Below are 17,886 nucleotides of genomic sequence, written 5' to 3'. Positions count from 1 at the left end.
CACAGTACATCGACCAATCTCTGGTTTTTTCCCAACTTGAGCACCAAAAAAATGTTGATGTACTCTTGTGTATGAGCTGCTGTATGTTTTCTTGCAATGGTTGCAAGATCACCTTTTCGTTCCTCCAGCATTTTTCCCTTTCTCTCACTGAATTGGTGTAATTTCAGCTAATAGAGGTTTTTGCTTAATCTCGGAAGAAACTCGTTGATTTGGTTGATATTCTGTATCTAACACCTCTTCCCCTTGAGGAATTTCAGTTTCCAAATCATTGTACTCTTCAGGTGAAGGTTGATTTTGTGGTTGATTTCTTTGTGAAGTTTCAATGGAAACTCTTTGTTTGGATCTATTTTTGCCAAATGCCATTTTTTGTACCTAATTTTTTTGATAATAATGATTGGTTGGAACCGTAGGAATAGAGATGTGTTTTGTATACTAAAGTATACATTGAATTTATAGAATTGTAGAATTTGGGAAGATGGAGTTTGGATGTCGTTTGAACTTCAAGCTCTACAATAAATGAAAAGAATGCTTTGGCCTTTGGGAAAGAAGATCAGAATGAATTCATTAATTGAATGCGCCTCTTCCTATTTCTTCTTATTTCTTTTTTGTTTTTTTTCCCCTAGTATTATAGGTGTATCATTCACATTTTTTGATATTTTTATCAAAAAATGAACAATCCAATTTATGTGTCGTATGATCATGTTTGCAACCGATCTACTATCTCCAGTACATATTATGTATGATCGTATAAATTATAATCAAACCGCGAATTGGAACGAGCAAACCAATTACGTACAATATATAATGTATATAATCTAATCTTTTTTTATCGATCATTCTTACCATGATCCTATTACGTACAACTATATAAGGTATCATAGTGTAGGATCATATCCTAGTTGATCAATTAGTCATAGTATGATATAACCTATATGTGATCCAATTTATCTAATCCTTTTTAATCGATCATTCTTACCATGATCCTATTACGTACAATTATATAAGGTAACATAGTGTAGGATCATATCCTAGTTGATCGATTAGTCATAGTATGATATAACCTATATGTGATCCAATTTATCTAATCCTTTTTTATCGATCATTCTTACCATGATCCTATTACGTACAAATATTTAATGTATCATAGTGTAGGATCATATCCTAGTTAAGTTGATCAATTAGTCATATTATGATATAACGTATATATCATCCAATCCCTTTTTGATTGATCATTCGTACCATGATCGTATTATGTACGATTTATAAAATGTATCATAGTATATACGATCTAATCCTTTTTGATCAATCTATAGCATGATCCTATTATTATTCAGATTATGGTCATTAAACGTAAACGCAATCATAGTATGTACACTCTAATTTACGTGTTATCTTATAAATTTTTTTTTGACCGGTCAATCATAGTCGGGGTTAAGTGGAATTCTTGTCTCTTAGCCCTCTATAATACGATCATATTATTTTTTATCGTTTATTCAAATTACTATGTATACGTTTAAATTAAATTAGTATTCTTTTTTATCCATTATTCGTAGTTTATATAATTATATTTTGTAATTATTATATTATTTGTTAGACTAATCACTTGGTAACTCATAATCTCATATAAACTTAGCATCTTTGCTGCCAAAGTCCCGTAAAAAATAGTTAAAACATTAATCACTTGCAAGTTGTCCTTTTCAGTTTTCAAGACTTCAAGTTCCCAATAAGCTATTAGTATGAGACTTAGAGACTAATGACATTAGTAAAGTTTAGCACAAAAAAAATGACATAGTAAAAACTTAGTAAACTAAAAAAAGGTGTAAATAATAACTTTATATGAATATATATTCCTATTTCCTATATTGAGGGCCCCAATATAGTAAGAAGTTCAAAAAGAAGTTTTGTCTATGCGTAATCATAGAATAAAAATGCAGTGTCACGGTATCGGAAATGATGCGTTGATTGCGGACAATGTTGTGGTCATCGCGGTAGAATTTTTATTTTAGAGTTATTTAAGAAAAAATATTTTTAGATAATTTATTTGTATTTTTAAATAGATTTTTTGTTATTCAATATACTTAGATTAAATTTATCATTAAATAAAAAGTTGTATAGTAGTATAGTATGGAGTTCATAGTAATTATATAGTGGAGTAACAATTCTGAAGAAAAAAATAAAAGTAAAAAGGAGAGGATGTGTTGTCAATAAGTCAAATATATTATTTAATAAAACTAAAGTGGAGAGTATCCACACAGGTGTCCACCTCCTTTTAATTAATAACAGCTGTCCCACTTAAAAATTGCATCGTTCTTATCAGCTCAAGCCCTCAGTTTTTCACTTTCATCTTCGCTCTCTATTTATCTATCACGCGCGGTTGCTATACGCCGGAAACGATGGATTCTGCCACAAAAATCCAACCACCACTCACGAATTCAAGCTTTTTCTGGGCGTTTCAACTTTATAGCAGCTGTATCATCTTCAATATAGAGAGCGAACAGTTGTATCATCTTCAATCTCGTGAACTCGCTATTATCAAAGTATCAAACACTGTAAACCTTCATTTTTTGCCGCTATTGACTCAGAAATTCGACCTTGCTGAAGAAGAAAAAGGGAACGCTTCGACTACGAACTGAGTCGCGAACCCTAGCGATTTGGGTCGCGTTCGTTCCGCGATTCGGTACGAACGACTCATATCGCGATTCGCCTCAACGTCCCGCGTTCCCTGTATCACTGGTCCAGCCCGTCTCATTCTCCTTGCCAAGCTAAGGTATAAAAGCCTTTAATTATATCATTTATCATTCATTCACATTAAAGCCTCAAACATTAACTCTCTTGCATAGCTTTCTCTCTCTAAACAATATTTGACTTCGGTATCGGAGGGGTCTTTCTCGGAACCACCCCCGATGCCAGTTTACGTGTGTTTGCTGTGCAGTAAACCTTCGGCCCAACATTCCTTGGACCGAATCAATCTTCATCCGCTTCATTGGACCTTCGACAAGGTCCCATTGTTTTCACCCGAAACAAAAACTAAACTAAATTAAAAGACTCTTACATATACATGACCTATATATGTATAGGATACTTACCTTATGAAACTTACATATGAAAACACATACATATTTACATAGTTACGTTCATGGTTCCTTAGCCATCATCATGCTTTGTTCCTATATTGCTTATCCTATATTGCTCAAGTTCCTTATATTCTGTTCCAAAGATAACTTGTTCTTTCTATGCACAACTTAACAAACACGTTAGATAGATAATCATCATTAGTTTACTATCATCAAAACTTAATTACTCAACACTCTGTATTTTTGAGGATTGACTTAAGACTTGTTAATTGTTGTACTCCCTCCGTATTTTACATTTGCACTATTTCTATTTGCGCGGAGTTTTGGAGAAATAGTACTTTGTTGTCAGTAATAAAATATGATGGAAGTGGTTAATTAAAGAATAAAAAAAAAAAAAAAAAATCTTACAAAACTAAAAAAGTGAGTGTAGGTGAGAAAGAGAGTGAATATGAAAAAGATTATTCAGCTTCTATATACACATTGCTCTTGGAAAATTAGGCATATACCCTAAAGTTCAAGAAGAACGCAAAGCTTCTGGGTGGAAGTCAAAACAAAAGAAGATGAGTATATAAGTGTACATATAAAAAACGGAGATCCATCAGCAAGAGAGAAATAACCGAAACATGAAACAAGAAAACTCGACTCTGTTATAGCACTAGAAATTTGACATTTACATTCATTTCTCAACAACTGAAGAGGATATAGAAAATAAAGATCGATAGTCTTGCCAGAGAGGTAAATGTATTAGTAATTGCTTATGCAACTCGAATGTGTATTCTTTCCATGATTCTATAGCAGCAAAAAAGCAAGCCCAATCAAAATGAAATTCCCTGCTCACGGCAGGATATGAATCACAAAATGTTGTCTTAGTGCTCAAGAAAACAGATCTTAGCTCATGAACGATCTCCTTTTGTTCTGCAGATAATATTACAATATCACTCGTATCCATGGTAACTTCTGATTGTTGCAGGGTAGGCTGTTTCCAGACATAAAATTGTACAGCCTGTTTAGATACAGCAAAGAAAAGCATATAAAGTCAATCAAAGTGTATTGAATTCAGGAACCATAGGCATCGGGCTTATGAAGAGGTACATATAACATGTAAAATAGAGGATAATCAACAAACAAATTAACAATCAATGCCACAATTTATGGAGTTTAAAATTATGGTGACACACCGAGGCATTTGTGATGCAGAATTAAATACCCTAAAGAATCATTTGTGGGGGCTCAACAACAAAAGCATCTCAACAAATACAAGCCCTATATTTACACTGAACTAAACTGATTGAAGCTGAACCGAACTGAACTAAACTAAACTAAACTAAAATGAGCTGAATAGAATATTTTATGAGAGAAGGAAATTAGGAGTTGAACTGAACTGAACTTATTGGAGCTGTACTGAACTGAAGTAAATGTGAATAGGCCTAAGTTAACTACCCGCTATATTGCAAGATCGTAAAAAATAATTTAAAAAAAAAAAAAAAAAAAAAAAAAAATTCCTGTATATAGAAGCCATCAAACCCTAAACTGCCAAAGCTCCACTATTATCAAAGACCCAAAATAGCGCGTAAAGGACCATCCACCATCTCCCTCTCACTACCCAAAGAATGCTAAAACTTCATACCTTAAGTCAAACTGTGTTACTGTGTAGTCATGTCAAATCTTAATTACATTTCATTTCAGTACAAACATATATATTTCGGATTGAGTGGAAAAAGTTACCTGGAGGGCATGCAACAGGTTGGCAAATTCTTGGCAATATAAGCTGTCTCCCCTAACCAGCTTCAATGGTTTCATGAGTACATCAGAGCTCTCTAGCTTATGCTTTTCTGGAATACAAATCCTTCCTTGAGTGGTATAGATATTAAATCCCAAAATGAATAATCTTGCAAAGCATATGTCATAGCCTTGTTGATGACCTGAGCCCCGGTCTAAAGAAAACCAATACATATTGCTAGGTGCCGGTAAGGGAACGCATGGAGCAGGCTCGTTATCTAATATGCTCTGAGTCAAGAGTGAAACGAGTTTAGCATCTTCGTCAAATGAACTATTGCGGCTGAACCAGAGTGTTAATGTAAGTCGTTCTCCATCACTTATCTGCAATAAAGCCTTTTGTCATACACCCAAGCAATATTCAAATCAAAATACAGATAAGATCCCAAGGAATAAGAGGGAAACGTTGAAGGGTTCTAGAAAGATGAAAAAGATCATCACTTTCTAAATCCAGAAGTGCAGGGTATGAAGTTAAACAAACTAATCTTCATCCACCACCAACCAGTAACCAAAACCACAGCCACCCCACCCCAAGAATACACACATCTACACAACAACATTATCAAATCTAGAAACCCAATGGTGAGGTCGGCTGCATAAACCAAGAATTTATCTCTTGCGGTTGTCAGCCAAGACCTCTCTCTCTCCATGCCCTTCTTTCAAGTGCTATCTGCTTCTGTAATCTCATTTATTCGTATCATTCCTAACTCCGATCCCTCCATCCAAGTCATCTTTGGTATGTCTCGACTTCTTCTAAGATCTTCATGCTCCCAACTCTCTACTTCCCATCTTTTGGTCTCCGTCTTACCTGCCCAAACCATCTCAACATGCATTGCAACTCCCTTTTTTCTAAAACAACCCTTCCTAGATCAGTAGATACACACATTCCTGCCCATACAACATCGTTGGTTTAATGCCCACCCTATAAAATCAACATTAATAATTTTTTCTGAAGAGGAAACCATAATGGTTCTCATAGTCTGGTTACTCATTCAAGTCAAATAATCATGCATCTGAGGGTGATCTTACCGACTTGTTACAGAGACAAGATCTGATTTTAACACTAAGTCTCATAGCATCAATAGTAACGCGGAGTATAAAAATTTGAATAGATAGACGTTATGGTAAAGGCTTCACAGCAAAGGGAAGACTTAAGTGTGAATAATACAAAGAAGAGTATTAAAAGCAAAGAGACAGGGAATGAGGGAAGAGATCAAGTCAGTAGAAAGGATGTGAAATGTACAAGAGGACAGAGGATCAACAAGTACATTTTACTTTGATTTTTAGCTTAATTGAGTGGAAAACAATGATAATCATTTCCTCAAAATAATGTTACCAAAAAAATAACTAATGGTATACTGGATTTATGATGTAAAAAAATAAAATAAAAATGCAAGTCCTACCATACCCTAGATGGGCAGTATGTTGGGAGTGATTTGGGAAACAATTCATAATTGAGATACTTCATACTTGTATATAACTTTTTGGTAATATTATTTAGGTATAATATTATTTAGGTATATCATTCAGATAATGTTATTAAAAGAAGTTATGGAAGAATCAGAGTTAGCTTCCCCATAAAACAACCAATTATACCCCCCTTCCCAGGGATGTGGACTTAGCTTTTCAAAGTCTGCCCTGACTAAAACCAAGTGAACCAGTTTTATCCAAGTGCCATGTCTAATCAGATCGTGATGCAAAGATGCAGTGTGTAATATTTGGAATGATACATATTTTCTACATCCATGAAAAATCTTCCTATTACGCTTTTACAGGCATATTAAGAATTTTAGTAGGGTAGGATGAGAGTGTGAGATAAAGAAGTAGCGGAGGGGTCCACTTCACGTGGGTTGAGCAAAAAAGATTTCTGAATAAAGTAACCGGAAAATGTTGTGTACATCCTAAATAAGAATACATGAATATTAAATGTTGATAGGAGTACATTTTAGTTACATGGTGGCTTCCACGTAAATCTTGAAGCAATGCCATTGGCGATCAAGTAATCACACAATGTGCAGAGTTCAAGAAAAAAATTACCCTTATTTCTTGGATACAGTGTTCAAAAGTTTGGAATACAATTGATCCCAAAATATCTGCCACTCAATATATGCCTAAATATTAGTAATAGGGTGATTTTCATCTAAGCCTTGAATTACAGATGAAACAAGAAAATGAAATTGGTCTTACTGAAAAAGTGAAAAGGTTAGCAAATGCTTGCGCAGTAAGGCTACCCGAACAGTAAGGCATAAAACATTTGTGGCCTATAGAGAAATTTCCGAGGATAATAGGATTGAAAACTCGAAAATTTCAGAAAACTAATTATGGTTGTGCTTATGCATATACTAAATGTCTACATCAGATTTTATACTTATATACCTCATCAACACAATGTATGTTGCGGTTGTCAGCAGAGTAAACGACTAGATCCTGAAAGAAACATCAATCAGATGTCAAGATAGAGTACTTTAGGAAGCCAAATACACGAACAGTTTACTGGAAGCAAGACTGAGACTCTGAGAGACATTTTCCAAGATTCGATAAAAATAATCACAAGTATAATGGCTATAGATACTGACAGTGGAAGCAGATTGATATCAAAACCTTGATGCACCAGCACTCAAAATTAATTTAATATAAAGCAATCATGCAGATTGGCTTACCCCAGCCATTGGCAAATAATTTGTTGGCTCCCCATCCTGAAAGTGAAACACGCCACCACTAAAATCCTGCCCGTAGCTGTTTAAATAGCAGACTGCCTTCATAGAAATGAAGTATTGTGTCACTAACTCTTGATAAACATATATTAAATGGGGAAACATCTTAACAGTAACGGAACCAGACTAACCTATTGGAAGGGGATAAAAAGATCAGCAGAAAATTGGGGAAACTGTTTATAAGAATTGAACCTGCACACCCTCTCCTTAGTTTCTACATATATAATACAAAATGATGCATGACTGAATTGGAGTTCAGTGCTGCAGCAGATTCACTCATGACTGATAAGTGATAATCTAAGAACTGCTAGCCAATTTTGTCAGACAAACGCACATTCCCACCAAGACTAGGGTATGGATGAGTTTAAAAATGTCTAACAAAATTTCCCAGATGGCAGGTATCATGCAGATCAACTTCAAAAATACAATGTAGATAGCAACTCAAAACAAGCAATTATCAAGAAACAAAGGATTGCAAACACACCGTATAGTCACGTTGTTCGAGATAAGCTCTGTTATCATCACTATGCCACCCAATACTTGCTCCTTTATTCCAGCTGGCATACAAGAGTTTCATTACTTATACTAAGAAAAGATGCTCATAAAAAATAAAAAATAAAAATAAAAAAAAAAGAAAGAAAAAAATAATCTAGGAAAAGTTATAACTGTTTTCTCAACATTAAAATGATATTGACTGACATATAAGGATGGAGAAGAAACAAGATTAGCTAATTACATCTTGCTTGAGCTTCTGTTATTAGAAATGATTTCAGAATTAACAAATTTATTTCTCAATAAATAAATTTATTAGAAGCATAGAATGCTAAGTGTTCATTTGGTTAAACAAAATAGATTGAAATGGATTGGGATTTCCACAGGCCATACCATGTTAAATTTGTTTAGTTAAGATGGAATGAATGTGTAGGGATTACTGATTAGTATCTCTAATTATAATAAGTTCCTAATTAGCTGAAGATTGGAGTTTTGCAGATGTACAAAAAAAAAAAAAAAAAAAACTTGAGGAAGTACGTGTAAAGTCAAGACAAAATTTTGGGATGATTCAATTTGATCAAATAAGTCATACATGTATATGTTTACAAAATTCCACTCATTGAAGATAAATTACATCAAGTTTACAAAACTACAAAATTGAGTTCCCATATCAAAGAATTTAATAGTCAATGGATGAAACTCTCACATCAAAACCCTTGAGACAAACTTTAACCACAATTCGGGGAAATAGTGTTGGTTTGCTTTAGGCCTACAATTCTGTGAATGAACATACTAGTGCGCCAAGGAATGGCTGCCAAGTCCACACAACAACGAAGAAAACAAAAACAAATTATCAAGATTCAATTCTTAATTCAAATGCTCAAGCCGGTGCAAATTCCTTCCACAGTTCCACCCCAGGAAAGCGCAGAATGACCAACATACAAACCTTATTCCTTTTCCAAACATTCAATCAAACAGTAAAATATAAACGAATACCTACTCCCATTTGAACTCAATCCATACCAATATACCAATCATCCAATATATAACTTACAGAAGGGGGAAAAAAATGTAAGCCAACAAATTAAAATTGATACTTCATGAAAATTACAAGACCACTCAAAAATGCTAGTAAATAGCTCACCTAATCAAACCAGTGAATTCAATAAATAACTCATACTCACAATCAAACACTTCCTCAACCTTTTCCTTCAATTTCTCTGCAAAATAAACAATAACAAAGAAAACCCATCAATCAAATACACAAAAAAGGGGCAAATTAAATAGAAACAAAATCTGGGAACATATCAAAACCTCGAATTGGGATGAAAGGCATAATAAGATGGGCACAATTTGTGGCAATAAGATGAGAGAGAGTAGTAGAGAAGACATTTGGTCTATACCCAACTGTACAATTGCTCTTGTGAATGAATTCCAGCTCCTACAATTATCAATTTCAAGTATTTTGTGTAAATTTTGTGAAAAAAATTGAAGGGAATTGAAGAAAAGGGAATGAGGTGGTACCTTACAAACTTGTATAGGAATAAAATTGCGAATGATTTGGCGTGGATGATCGTTGGAGGCCATTTTTTATTGAGTTCTTAGTCTTCTTACTTGAATGTTCGAATGAATGAGTGCGGTGTTTGACTGTTTGGCGCTTTGGAGCTTCGACTTGGCTATAAGTAGTTGTTGCAAAGGATGAACAGATGTTTAAAGGCAAAAAGGTGGAAATACTAAATTGAAATAAAAACTCCGTAGTAATTACACTTTATTAATTTATTGTTAACTGACGTCTCAAGGTGTTCGTTAGCAACATCCGAATTTAGGGCATGTTCTCATGCGTTGAAATTCAATTCAATTCATATCAGCTCAGTTCAGTTCAGCTCATAATTTCCTTCTCTTATAAAATATTCATTTCAGTTTAGCTCAACTGAGTTCAGTCAATGAAAACAGGCCCTTAGGAGTACATGTTTGAACTTTAAATAGGGTCTGCTAGGTTACTCTCCGTGAAAAACAAGAATGTTTCTCTCACCACCCTACTTCATCTATTTGCAAGCCACGTGTATTATTTAATTTTTTAAACAAAAAGCTAAATTTGTCGTTAAAATAGACGTTTTCAGATCTGCAATTCATTATCGTCATCTTCTTCTCCGTTGCCATCATCTTCATCTCCTTCCTTCTTGCATCATCTTCTTCCTTGTCATCGTCTTCACCCTCCGTAACCATTTTCGGCGGCTTCGCCGCCAAATCAAACCAAAACCCTAAGAACAAAAAGAGAAATGAATGGCATGGTTAACCCTTAATGGTAGAAGTGTTGTCTTCTTCCATTAGATGTCTCCATTGGAGCCTGGTTGTGAGCCCCATTGAAGGAGATGAAAGCATACTCTGTTTATTTGATGTACCATATTTTAAAAGGCAAAAAACTAAATTAACATTTTGTTAGTTGAAACGAACACTACAAAAGGGGAGTGAATTGTAGGTGAGTTCCTAGTGACTACTTTTTGTTAAATATAAAACAGAATATAAGGAACTTTGCAATGCACACAAGATTTTACGAGGAAACCTTCCAGGGCTTAACTGGAAGTAAAACCTAGACCCTTATAATGGATTTCCAAACCAAATCAATTCACTATAATAGGGCAAACACCAAGTTATAATCCTATTATAAAACAAACCTTTACTCACAAGTTCTAAATTGAACTTGCTACACGATAGGACCATATCCTACCCAACCTAAGTTCCACACTTGGATTCACTCGTACTACTACAGTAATACTTCACAACTTTTCCCTCAAAGCTCACACACCTGTATGCAATATAAATTTCACACACACACACCCAATAACCCAACCAATACAGAATATAGAACACCTAGAATATGTTAGGCAAGCAATAATGCACAAAACTCGAAACTAATATGACAAGATTAAAAGCTTGGCAAACTTACACAAATTAAGCTATGAGATTTCTTCACGCATAAAATCATAAAAACCTTATGAAATGTGATCACTACAATTTATACAAGATTAACTCATATGGCAAGTAGGGTTTTTCAAAAGATAAATAAGTTAATTTAACTAAATCACAAAACATAGTTTTATGTAAATCATTTTGAATAAAATCTTTTCGGAAAAATAAGATAAAGAAAGATTTAACAAAAAGAATGATATCTTTTTGTTAAACGGATTTTAAGAAATAAAATCAATTAGAAAATCTTTACTTAAAATCTATCTTTTATCTTTTCCTTTTTAATTAGATTTGCCAAGCAACTTGTCACGCTTCTAATAGGTTTCATGTATATCTACTAAACATATTTAACAATAAATCTAGAAGATAAAATCTTAACTAAATAAATATTGTTGTGCCGTGTTTCTGTAAATGTGGACTACTTGGGCTTCACGCAGACCAGGACACTAAGTTCCTGTTGTCACTTATGCTCCAGTCTTCAACTGGAACTTCGCAGACTAAGTCCTTTCTAGAACTTACTGTCTTCAGCTTGCTATCTCCAAGTTCCTGTTAGGGAACATTCCTGTTAAGGAACTTAGTTCTTGTTAGAGAACTTCTCTTCTATTTTGACTAAATTTTCTTCAAAGGCCTCTTCATGTCTTCTTAGCTTAGGTTACTCTTCCACCACCAAAGTCTACTTCACCTGTACTAATCAAACACTAATACACCTTTATGAGTTGAGTTTGCTTTAGTTTAAGTTCATCATCACCAAAACCTTACTTTAAGCTTCAACAATTTCCCCCTTTTTGATGATGACAATTTTAAGCAAACTCCTTTGAAAAGTTAAAACCAATAGAAGGACGTATTTTTGGATTTTTTGTTTATTAACATAAAGTAAAACACACAACTGAAATTAAAAACAAAAACAAGAAAAACAAGAATAGACTGAACAGAAAATGAAACTAAGTTATCGGCATCATATCAGAAGAAATTTCTGATACTTTCTCAAATGGAACCCAGAAAAACTTCAGCCTCCAAGTTTGCTTCTTCTTTTCCCCCTTTTGACATCATAAAAAAGTCCTGCTTTTTCAAGGTATTAAGCATCTAGCCACAACCCCACAAGCAATTCATCGAGTGTGGGAAACTAAAGGCAGCGCTGCTAACTTCCCTTAAGTTAGTTCCACTTTCCTGCTTTAGATTTTATAATATACACAAACATGTATGCATAGGCAAAGTTCCAAAAGCATTCATTAAAAACCAAGAGATTAACATCCGGCTAGTTAAAAATTATTACAGACCAAAATATATTGTTCAAAAACATAAACTGAAACTGTGAAAATAAGAAAAGGCTAGACTAATTAGGAAGGCTGGTAAGGCAGGTTTGCTGGGTTAATTCTTCGGGAACTCCAGAATCTGTTTGTTGTCTTCCCTCTGATGTGCAGCAAAAGCATCCAGTCTGTCCTCAAGACTCTTAATCTTCTACTAGAACTCTAGCTTTTGTTCCTTTAGAAGTTTGTCTTGCCCCTGCACAGACTTCTCCAACTTCTGAATCCTTCTAGTTTCTTCACTGATTACATTTTCAGGCTTCTCATCTAAGCCCCCATAATTCCCTTTTAAAACCACTCTAAGACTCTCAAAGACTGTAGACAAAATAGCTCCATATCCCACCTTAGTCTATCCAGGGACACAATAATGTGCTAAATGCTGGTACATAAGTGCAGGAAAATTGACCTTCATCTTCCTAGATAGACAGAATATCACAGCCATGTTCATTAGACATGCTTCCCTTTTCTTTGCAGTTCTAGGTAGAATGGTTTTCTTGACAAGGTTGAACAATAACTTGTTCATAGGGCTTAGGTCATTATGACTCATTGTAGTCTTCCCCCTTTTTCCTCCTAAAGCTTCTACAATGTCACCACTCAGGTAATTTCCTACCTTAACACTTGACTTACCCTTAATGTAAGTCTCATACCCCTCAATTGGAGTTTTTCAGAATTTTGCCTAGGGTTTCAACATTAAACTCAATTTTTACCCCATCAATTTCACTAGAAATTACTCCCAACTTTGCTTGAAAATTTTGACAAAACTCGGTCATAGCAATTGGATACATGTAATTATCAAACGCTTTGGACAACAAATATTCCCAGCCTTGGAACTTAATCAAATCAAGAAATTCTAGGAACCTAGCTAGCTTTTCTACACCAAGATAAATCAATTCGATGACCGACAACATATATACCTCCCTGCTTGTGACTCAAGTTCAGCTTGATCAGCGATTTCCTCATCGTCCTCCTTCTCAGAATTTTCTTTCTAGGGATCCTCCAATTTTTGAACAAAATCCTCAACCTCCTTGATGTGTTCTTCAACTGTCTTTCACTTCTCTTTCATCTCTTTCCAGTACTCTTTCAATTTTTGAAGAATTGACTCAGAGTTTAAGTCCTATGTTTCAGCGGGCTTAGGGTTTTGCAAGTTAGAGGATGAGGTGGGTTCGGCTTGTGTTTCTTTGAAGGCTACTATCGGAAGTAAAAGAGACCTCTTCCTGTTCAGGGTGATAGGTGTTTTGAGAGTTTTCAGTAGAGCTGATGGAAGTAATGATGGCCATGGTTATCTCTTGAGGGTTTTAGGAAGATTGTAGAAATTTTTCACAGTGGGTAAATTTGATTTGATAGTGATGATGTAAGGTGGGTGAAGATGCTTTATATATTAAATGAAACGGTGTGAGGAAGTTAAGAGGTTTTCAGTCATTAATTGAACAAGTTCAATTTACTTTCCAAATTCATTTAAACAGGATGTTTTGCCGAAAATCTTTTTCTTTCTAAATTCATTTAATTTCCAAAAAAAATTTCTGAAAATAAAACATGTAATTTGGAACACACTTTCTACACACATGCAATGTACATTACTAATTACTTACGAAATTAAGTGTATAGTGAACTAACCTCTAATGATCAACAATGGTGACACTTCAGCTATGTTTAGCACACCAAGATTGTGCTAAATGCTCTTTTTGCTCTATTTACATTATTTTTGACTTTTCCATATCTTGGAACTTCAAACGCAATCAATTCAGCTTGATCATCCCAAGTTCCAGTCTCAATTTCTCAAATCTTTCTCGGTTCAAGGATTTTGTTAGAATATCTGCAATTTGATTTTTAGTTTGACAAAATTCTAACTTAATATTCCCTTGCTCCACATTGTCTTTTAGGAAGTGATGCCTAATGTGGATGTGTTTTACCTTTGAGTGTTGAACTGGACCTTTAGAAATACATATAGCACTGGAATTATATATCACAGTAAATAGGAACACGTTCAAATATAATTCCAAAATCTCTAACCTGTTGCTTTATTCATAGAACTTGTGAGCAACATGCTGTTGCTGCCACATACTCAGCTTCAGCTGTAGATAATGCAACTGTGTTTTGCTTCTTGGAACCCCAAAAAACTAAGCAAGGTCCTAAAAACTGTACCATACCTGAAGTGCTTTTTCTATTAACCAAATCACCTGTATAGTTAGCATCAGTAAAGCCAAATTTTTGGGAATTGCAAACTTTTATGTCATAAAATTTAGAAAGTTCATAAAATTAACTTGTTATTGTTGGTCATATTTGATTTAAGTGAGTTGCAACTTTTATAAGTTGAGTGAGTAAATTACAACTTTAGTATAAGTTCAGAGAGTTGATTGTATAGTTAACTCTTCCCAAATCACATTGGTCTTATTTTTATAAATTTCTAACAACAAATTCTCATTCCTAATACCAACCTCCATTATCCTAAATTCTACTCCCACCTAACAAACGTTCCGGGGAACTCTGTAGGGACAGCAAAGTGAAAGCAGAGAATGAGCAAATTCTTAGTCATTTATTCCACTTTGTTGTTGAATGTGAGTAGAACTAAACTGCGAAATATCTGATCCCAAATCATTCTTATTTCTCAATCAGCTTTCCTTTCACCAGCTCGGATAGGTCATGTGTCTCCTCTGTTAGGTATGTATTACTTCAGCATGTCCCCAATCTGTTGTTTTTTTTTTTTTTTTTTTGGATTTACTAGCAAAACTATAGTTGCAGAAAATTTGTTTCTGTTACTAGTATTAATTTTGTAATAGAAAATATTTAATATACAAGCAAAGTAATAGAAAATATTTAATATACAAGCAAGAGATAAAACTCCATACCCAATGGAAGAAAATCAGTAATAGATTTTCCCCATTTTTCAAATATTGCTTATTTTAGCTTACTTCTTTTACTACCCAAGAAAAATAGATACTTTGTTTTGTAGCTCATTTGAATGTGTAGATGGTGGGTGGAATTGTACGGGAGAATTGTGGTAGAGTATAAAACATACAAGTATAAGCCATCAACTTAAGCTTTGGTTGAAACAACCCTTTATTAGAGTATCAAGAGCCAATATGTTACAAAGATCACGGGTTCAGTGGCCCTATACTATTAGTTTAACCTTTTGGTTAAGATGGTCCTTTTTACTATTGTGAAAAGCTTTTAAGAGATGAAGGAAATTTTACACGATTTCCCAACATTTGCCATTTTATTGTAACTATAAATCACACAAATTAATCAAATAGGTTGTGTATATAATGTTAATTTTTTTTTTCCAATCTTTAGTTGAAGGTAAATGATGCTATAAGATAACGGTCTTCGATCTTATTTGTTCTAATATTTATATTCATTCATGGCTAAGCTGCCTAAATGTTGTTGGTTATTTCCTAACCCACATTCCATCATTGCTCGGATTCATTGTTACTCCATTAAAAGTTAATTATTTTCATATTTCTCTGTAGCTTGAAAATTTTAGTATGATTTATAACATATTTTATAAAATCTCTTGTAGTGTATGCAAATGTTTACGGTGTGTATGGATTGAAGGAAATGGAGGGAAAGAAAGGGAAGGGAAATGAAGGGGCTGATTATCTTTCATTTGGATAACAAATGAGAAAGGAAGGAAATTGGAAGAGTTGCGAAAAATTCATCTCTCCATTTTGGAAGGAAAACTCATCTTTATTCTCTCCCCTCCCCTAGCTTCCCTTCCCAGCCATCCGCTTATATCTGTAAATGGTTTTACAAAATTTCCAAACATCAAACTGCTTACCAATATTCACGTTTCCTTAATTGCAATTTTCAGGTTGAGTTTGATGCAAAATGAAATCTTATCTAATCGGGGTAATGCAATTTATCTGACTTTGCGTCAGAGGTATTCAAGAAATTTTGGGATTCGATTTTTATCCCCACTAGTTTTATGTAAGATTTTCCTAATATCCCCATTTATTTTTGTAAAACGAATCGTTATAAATATTTGAAAGTAAGTTGAAGAAATAATAAGTTATTTAACATTGAATTATTTAATATGGAAAAAATAATATAAAATTATTATTAATTTATCAATATTAATAATTATATGTGTCAATAATGTCTAATATAATATACACGTAGTTTCATGTAATTTGTTAATCTATAAATAATTATAATATAATTTATTTAATTTTAATTTAATTTAATTTAATTTGAACCCATTGGTATAAAATGCTAGAATCGCCATTGTATGGATGTGACACCGAAAAAGCTAAAAGTATCTATAGAGATTGCCCTAAACCTGTTGCATAAGCAGACAAATCGGTTTGCTATTGTCACAAACCAAACAATCTTATTGAAGTGATTGAGCATGACATCAGGATACTGAAATCATCAATATTATGGAATTGAAATCCATAAATGCACATAGTTTTTCAATAACCACGACGCATGTAATCCCCCATATTTTTCTAATATAATTATTTATTATTTTTACAATATTTTAATTTTAATTTTATAGTATGAATTATTTTGTTGTAAAAATAATAAGATTTTATTATTAGTAAGCTAAACTATAAAGTTTTAATTTAAATCACAAGTCTTTTTAAGTTAGTAGTCTAATGCTTAAATTCTATTTAAGCCCAAACCACACAATTCCTACTCCTAATAAAATTAGGAAACTAAAACCCAAATAAAAATACAAAAACTCTCACCTCTCTTCCTCTCTTTCACGTGAAATTGGAAAAAAAAAAAACAAAAAAACAAAACAAAACCCTCACTTCTTCTTCCTCCCCTTCACGTACTACTCACAAAAGAAAAAAAAAGGGGGGGGGGGGGAGAAGCTTGAATTGCGCAGCACCACCGAAACCACAGCCATCGCCGCCAGCCGCACCTCCGACCACCGTCAGACCAGCCGCCCCCCTGCAGTTCGAACTCGTTCTTCCTCCCTTGTTCTCACTCCTTTTATTTTGTTATTTTGATTTAAAGCTTCAATTTTTAGTTGATTTTAATTCTAAATTATTGTTGTTATGGTTTGATAGTATGTTTAATTTATAAAAGATTATAAATTTATGAGTTTTAGCATGTTTAAATTATTATATAAAATTTCAGATTATATATGTTGTATAATTTAGGGTTTAAACATTTTTTTTTCATGTTTAGGGCTTAAAAACGTACTAATCAAGTTATCTAATTATAATATGTTTAAATTTTGTTAAAGTATAATTATTTTGATCATATATAAATTTTCAGATTATTAAAGTTTCGATTTTTATGAGCAAGTTATGTTAATTTCATGTTTTTATGCTTCTAAGCCTACAAAATAATTATTGTGGGTATTTTATGATTAAAAAAGCTTTAAACTTTAAATTCTAACCTTAAAAATAATTTTTAGATTTCATACTTTTTATTTTGAAGCCTCTAATTGCATTGAATTAATATATTTTTGGGTTTTTAACACACTATCTTGCTATTATTTCAAGTAATTATGCTTATGGGGTTATTTTATATACTTAAACCAAATTTTCAGATTTATTTACTTACTTTAAAGTTGATGTAATTTGATATTAAACACTATATTTTCAT

General features: G+C 33.4%; 1 protein-coding gene across 1 annotated transcript; it reads right to left on the bottom strand.

Moving 5' to 3' along the window:
* Positions 1–3,750: 3,750 nt before the first annotated feature.
* On the bottom strand, positions 3,751–10,347 carry LOC110736328. Its single transcript, XM_021916563.1, has 8 exons — positions 9,581–10,347; positions 9,371–9,497; positions 9,201–9,276; positions 8,049–8,121; positions 7,511–7,606; positions 7,227–7,277; positions 4,800–5,174; positions 3,751–4,077 (listed from the first exon to the last, which is right to left on the bottom strand). The coding sequence occupies exons 1-8, from the start codon at positions 9,641–9,643 to the stop codon at positions 3,751–3,753; spliced, it is 1,188 nt and encodes a 395-aa protein (XP_021772255.1). The 5' UTR covers positions 9,644–10,347.
* Positions 10,348–17,886: the final 7,539 nt, after the last annotated feature.

Source organism: Chenopodium quinoa, unplaced genomic scaffold (assembly GCF_001683475.1).
Source record: "Chenopodium quinoa cultivar QQ74 unplaced genomic scaffold, ASM168347v1, whole genome shotgun sequence".
Classification (NCBI taxonomy): domain Eukaryota; kingdom Viridiplantae; phylum Streptophyta; class Magnoliopsida; order Caryophyllales; family Amaranthaceae; genus Chenopodium; species Chenopodium quinoa.
This window is presented reverse-complemented; position numbering and strand designations above follow the sequence as displayed.

Coding starts and splice junctions, on each gene's coding strand:
- LOC110736328 (XM_021916563.1), bottom strand. CDS start 9,643: ATGGCCTCCAACGATCATCCACGCCAAATCATTCGCAATTTTATTCCT. Junction 5,175..7,226: donor ACATACATTGTGTTGATGAG/GTATATAAGTAT, acceptor GCTTTATTGCAG/ATAAGTGATGGAGAACGACT. Junction 4,078..4,799: donor ACCTGTTGCATGCCCTCCAG/GTAACTTTTTCC, acceptor GTATCTAAACAG/GCTGTACAATTTTATGTCTG.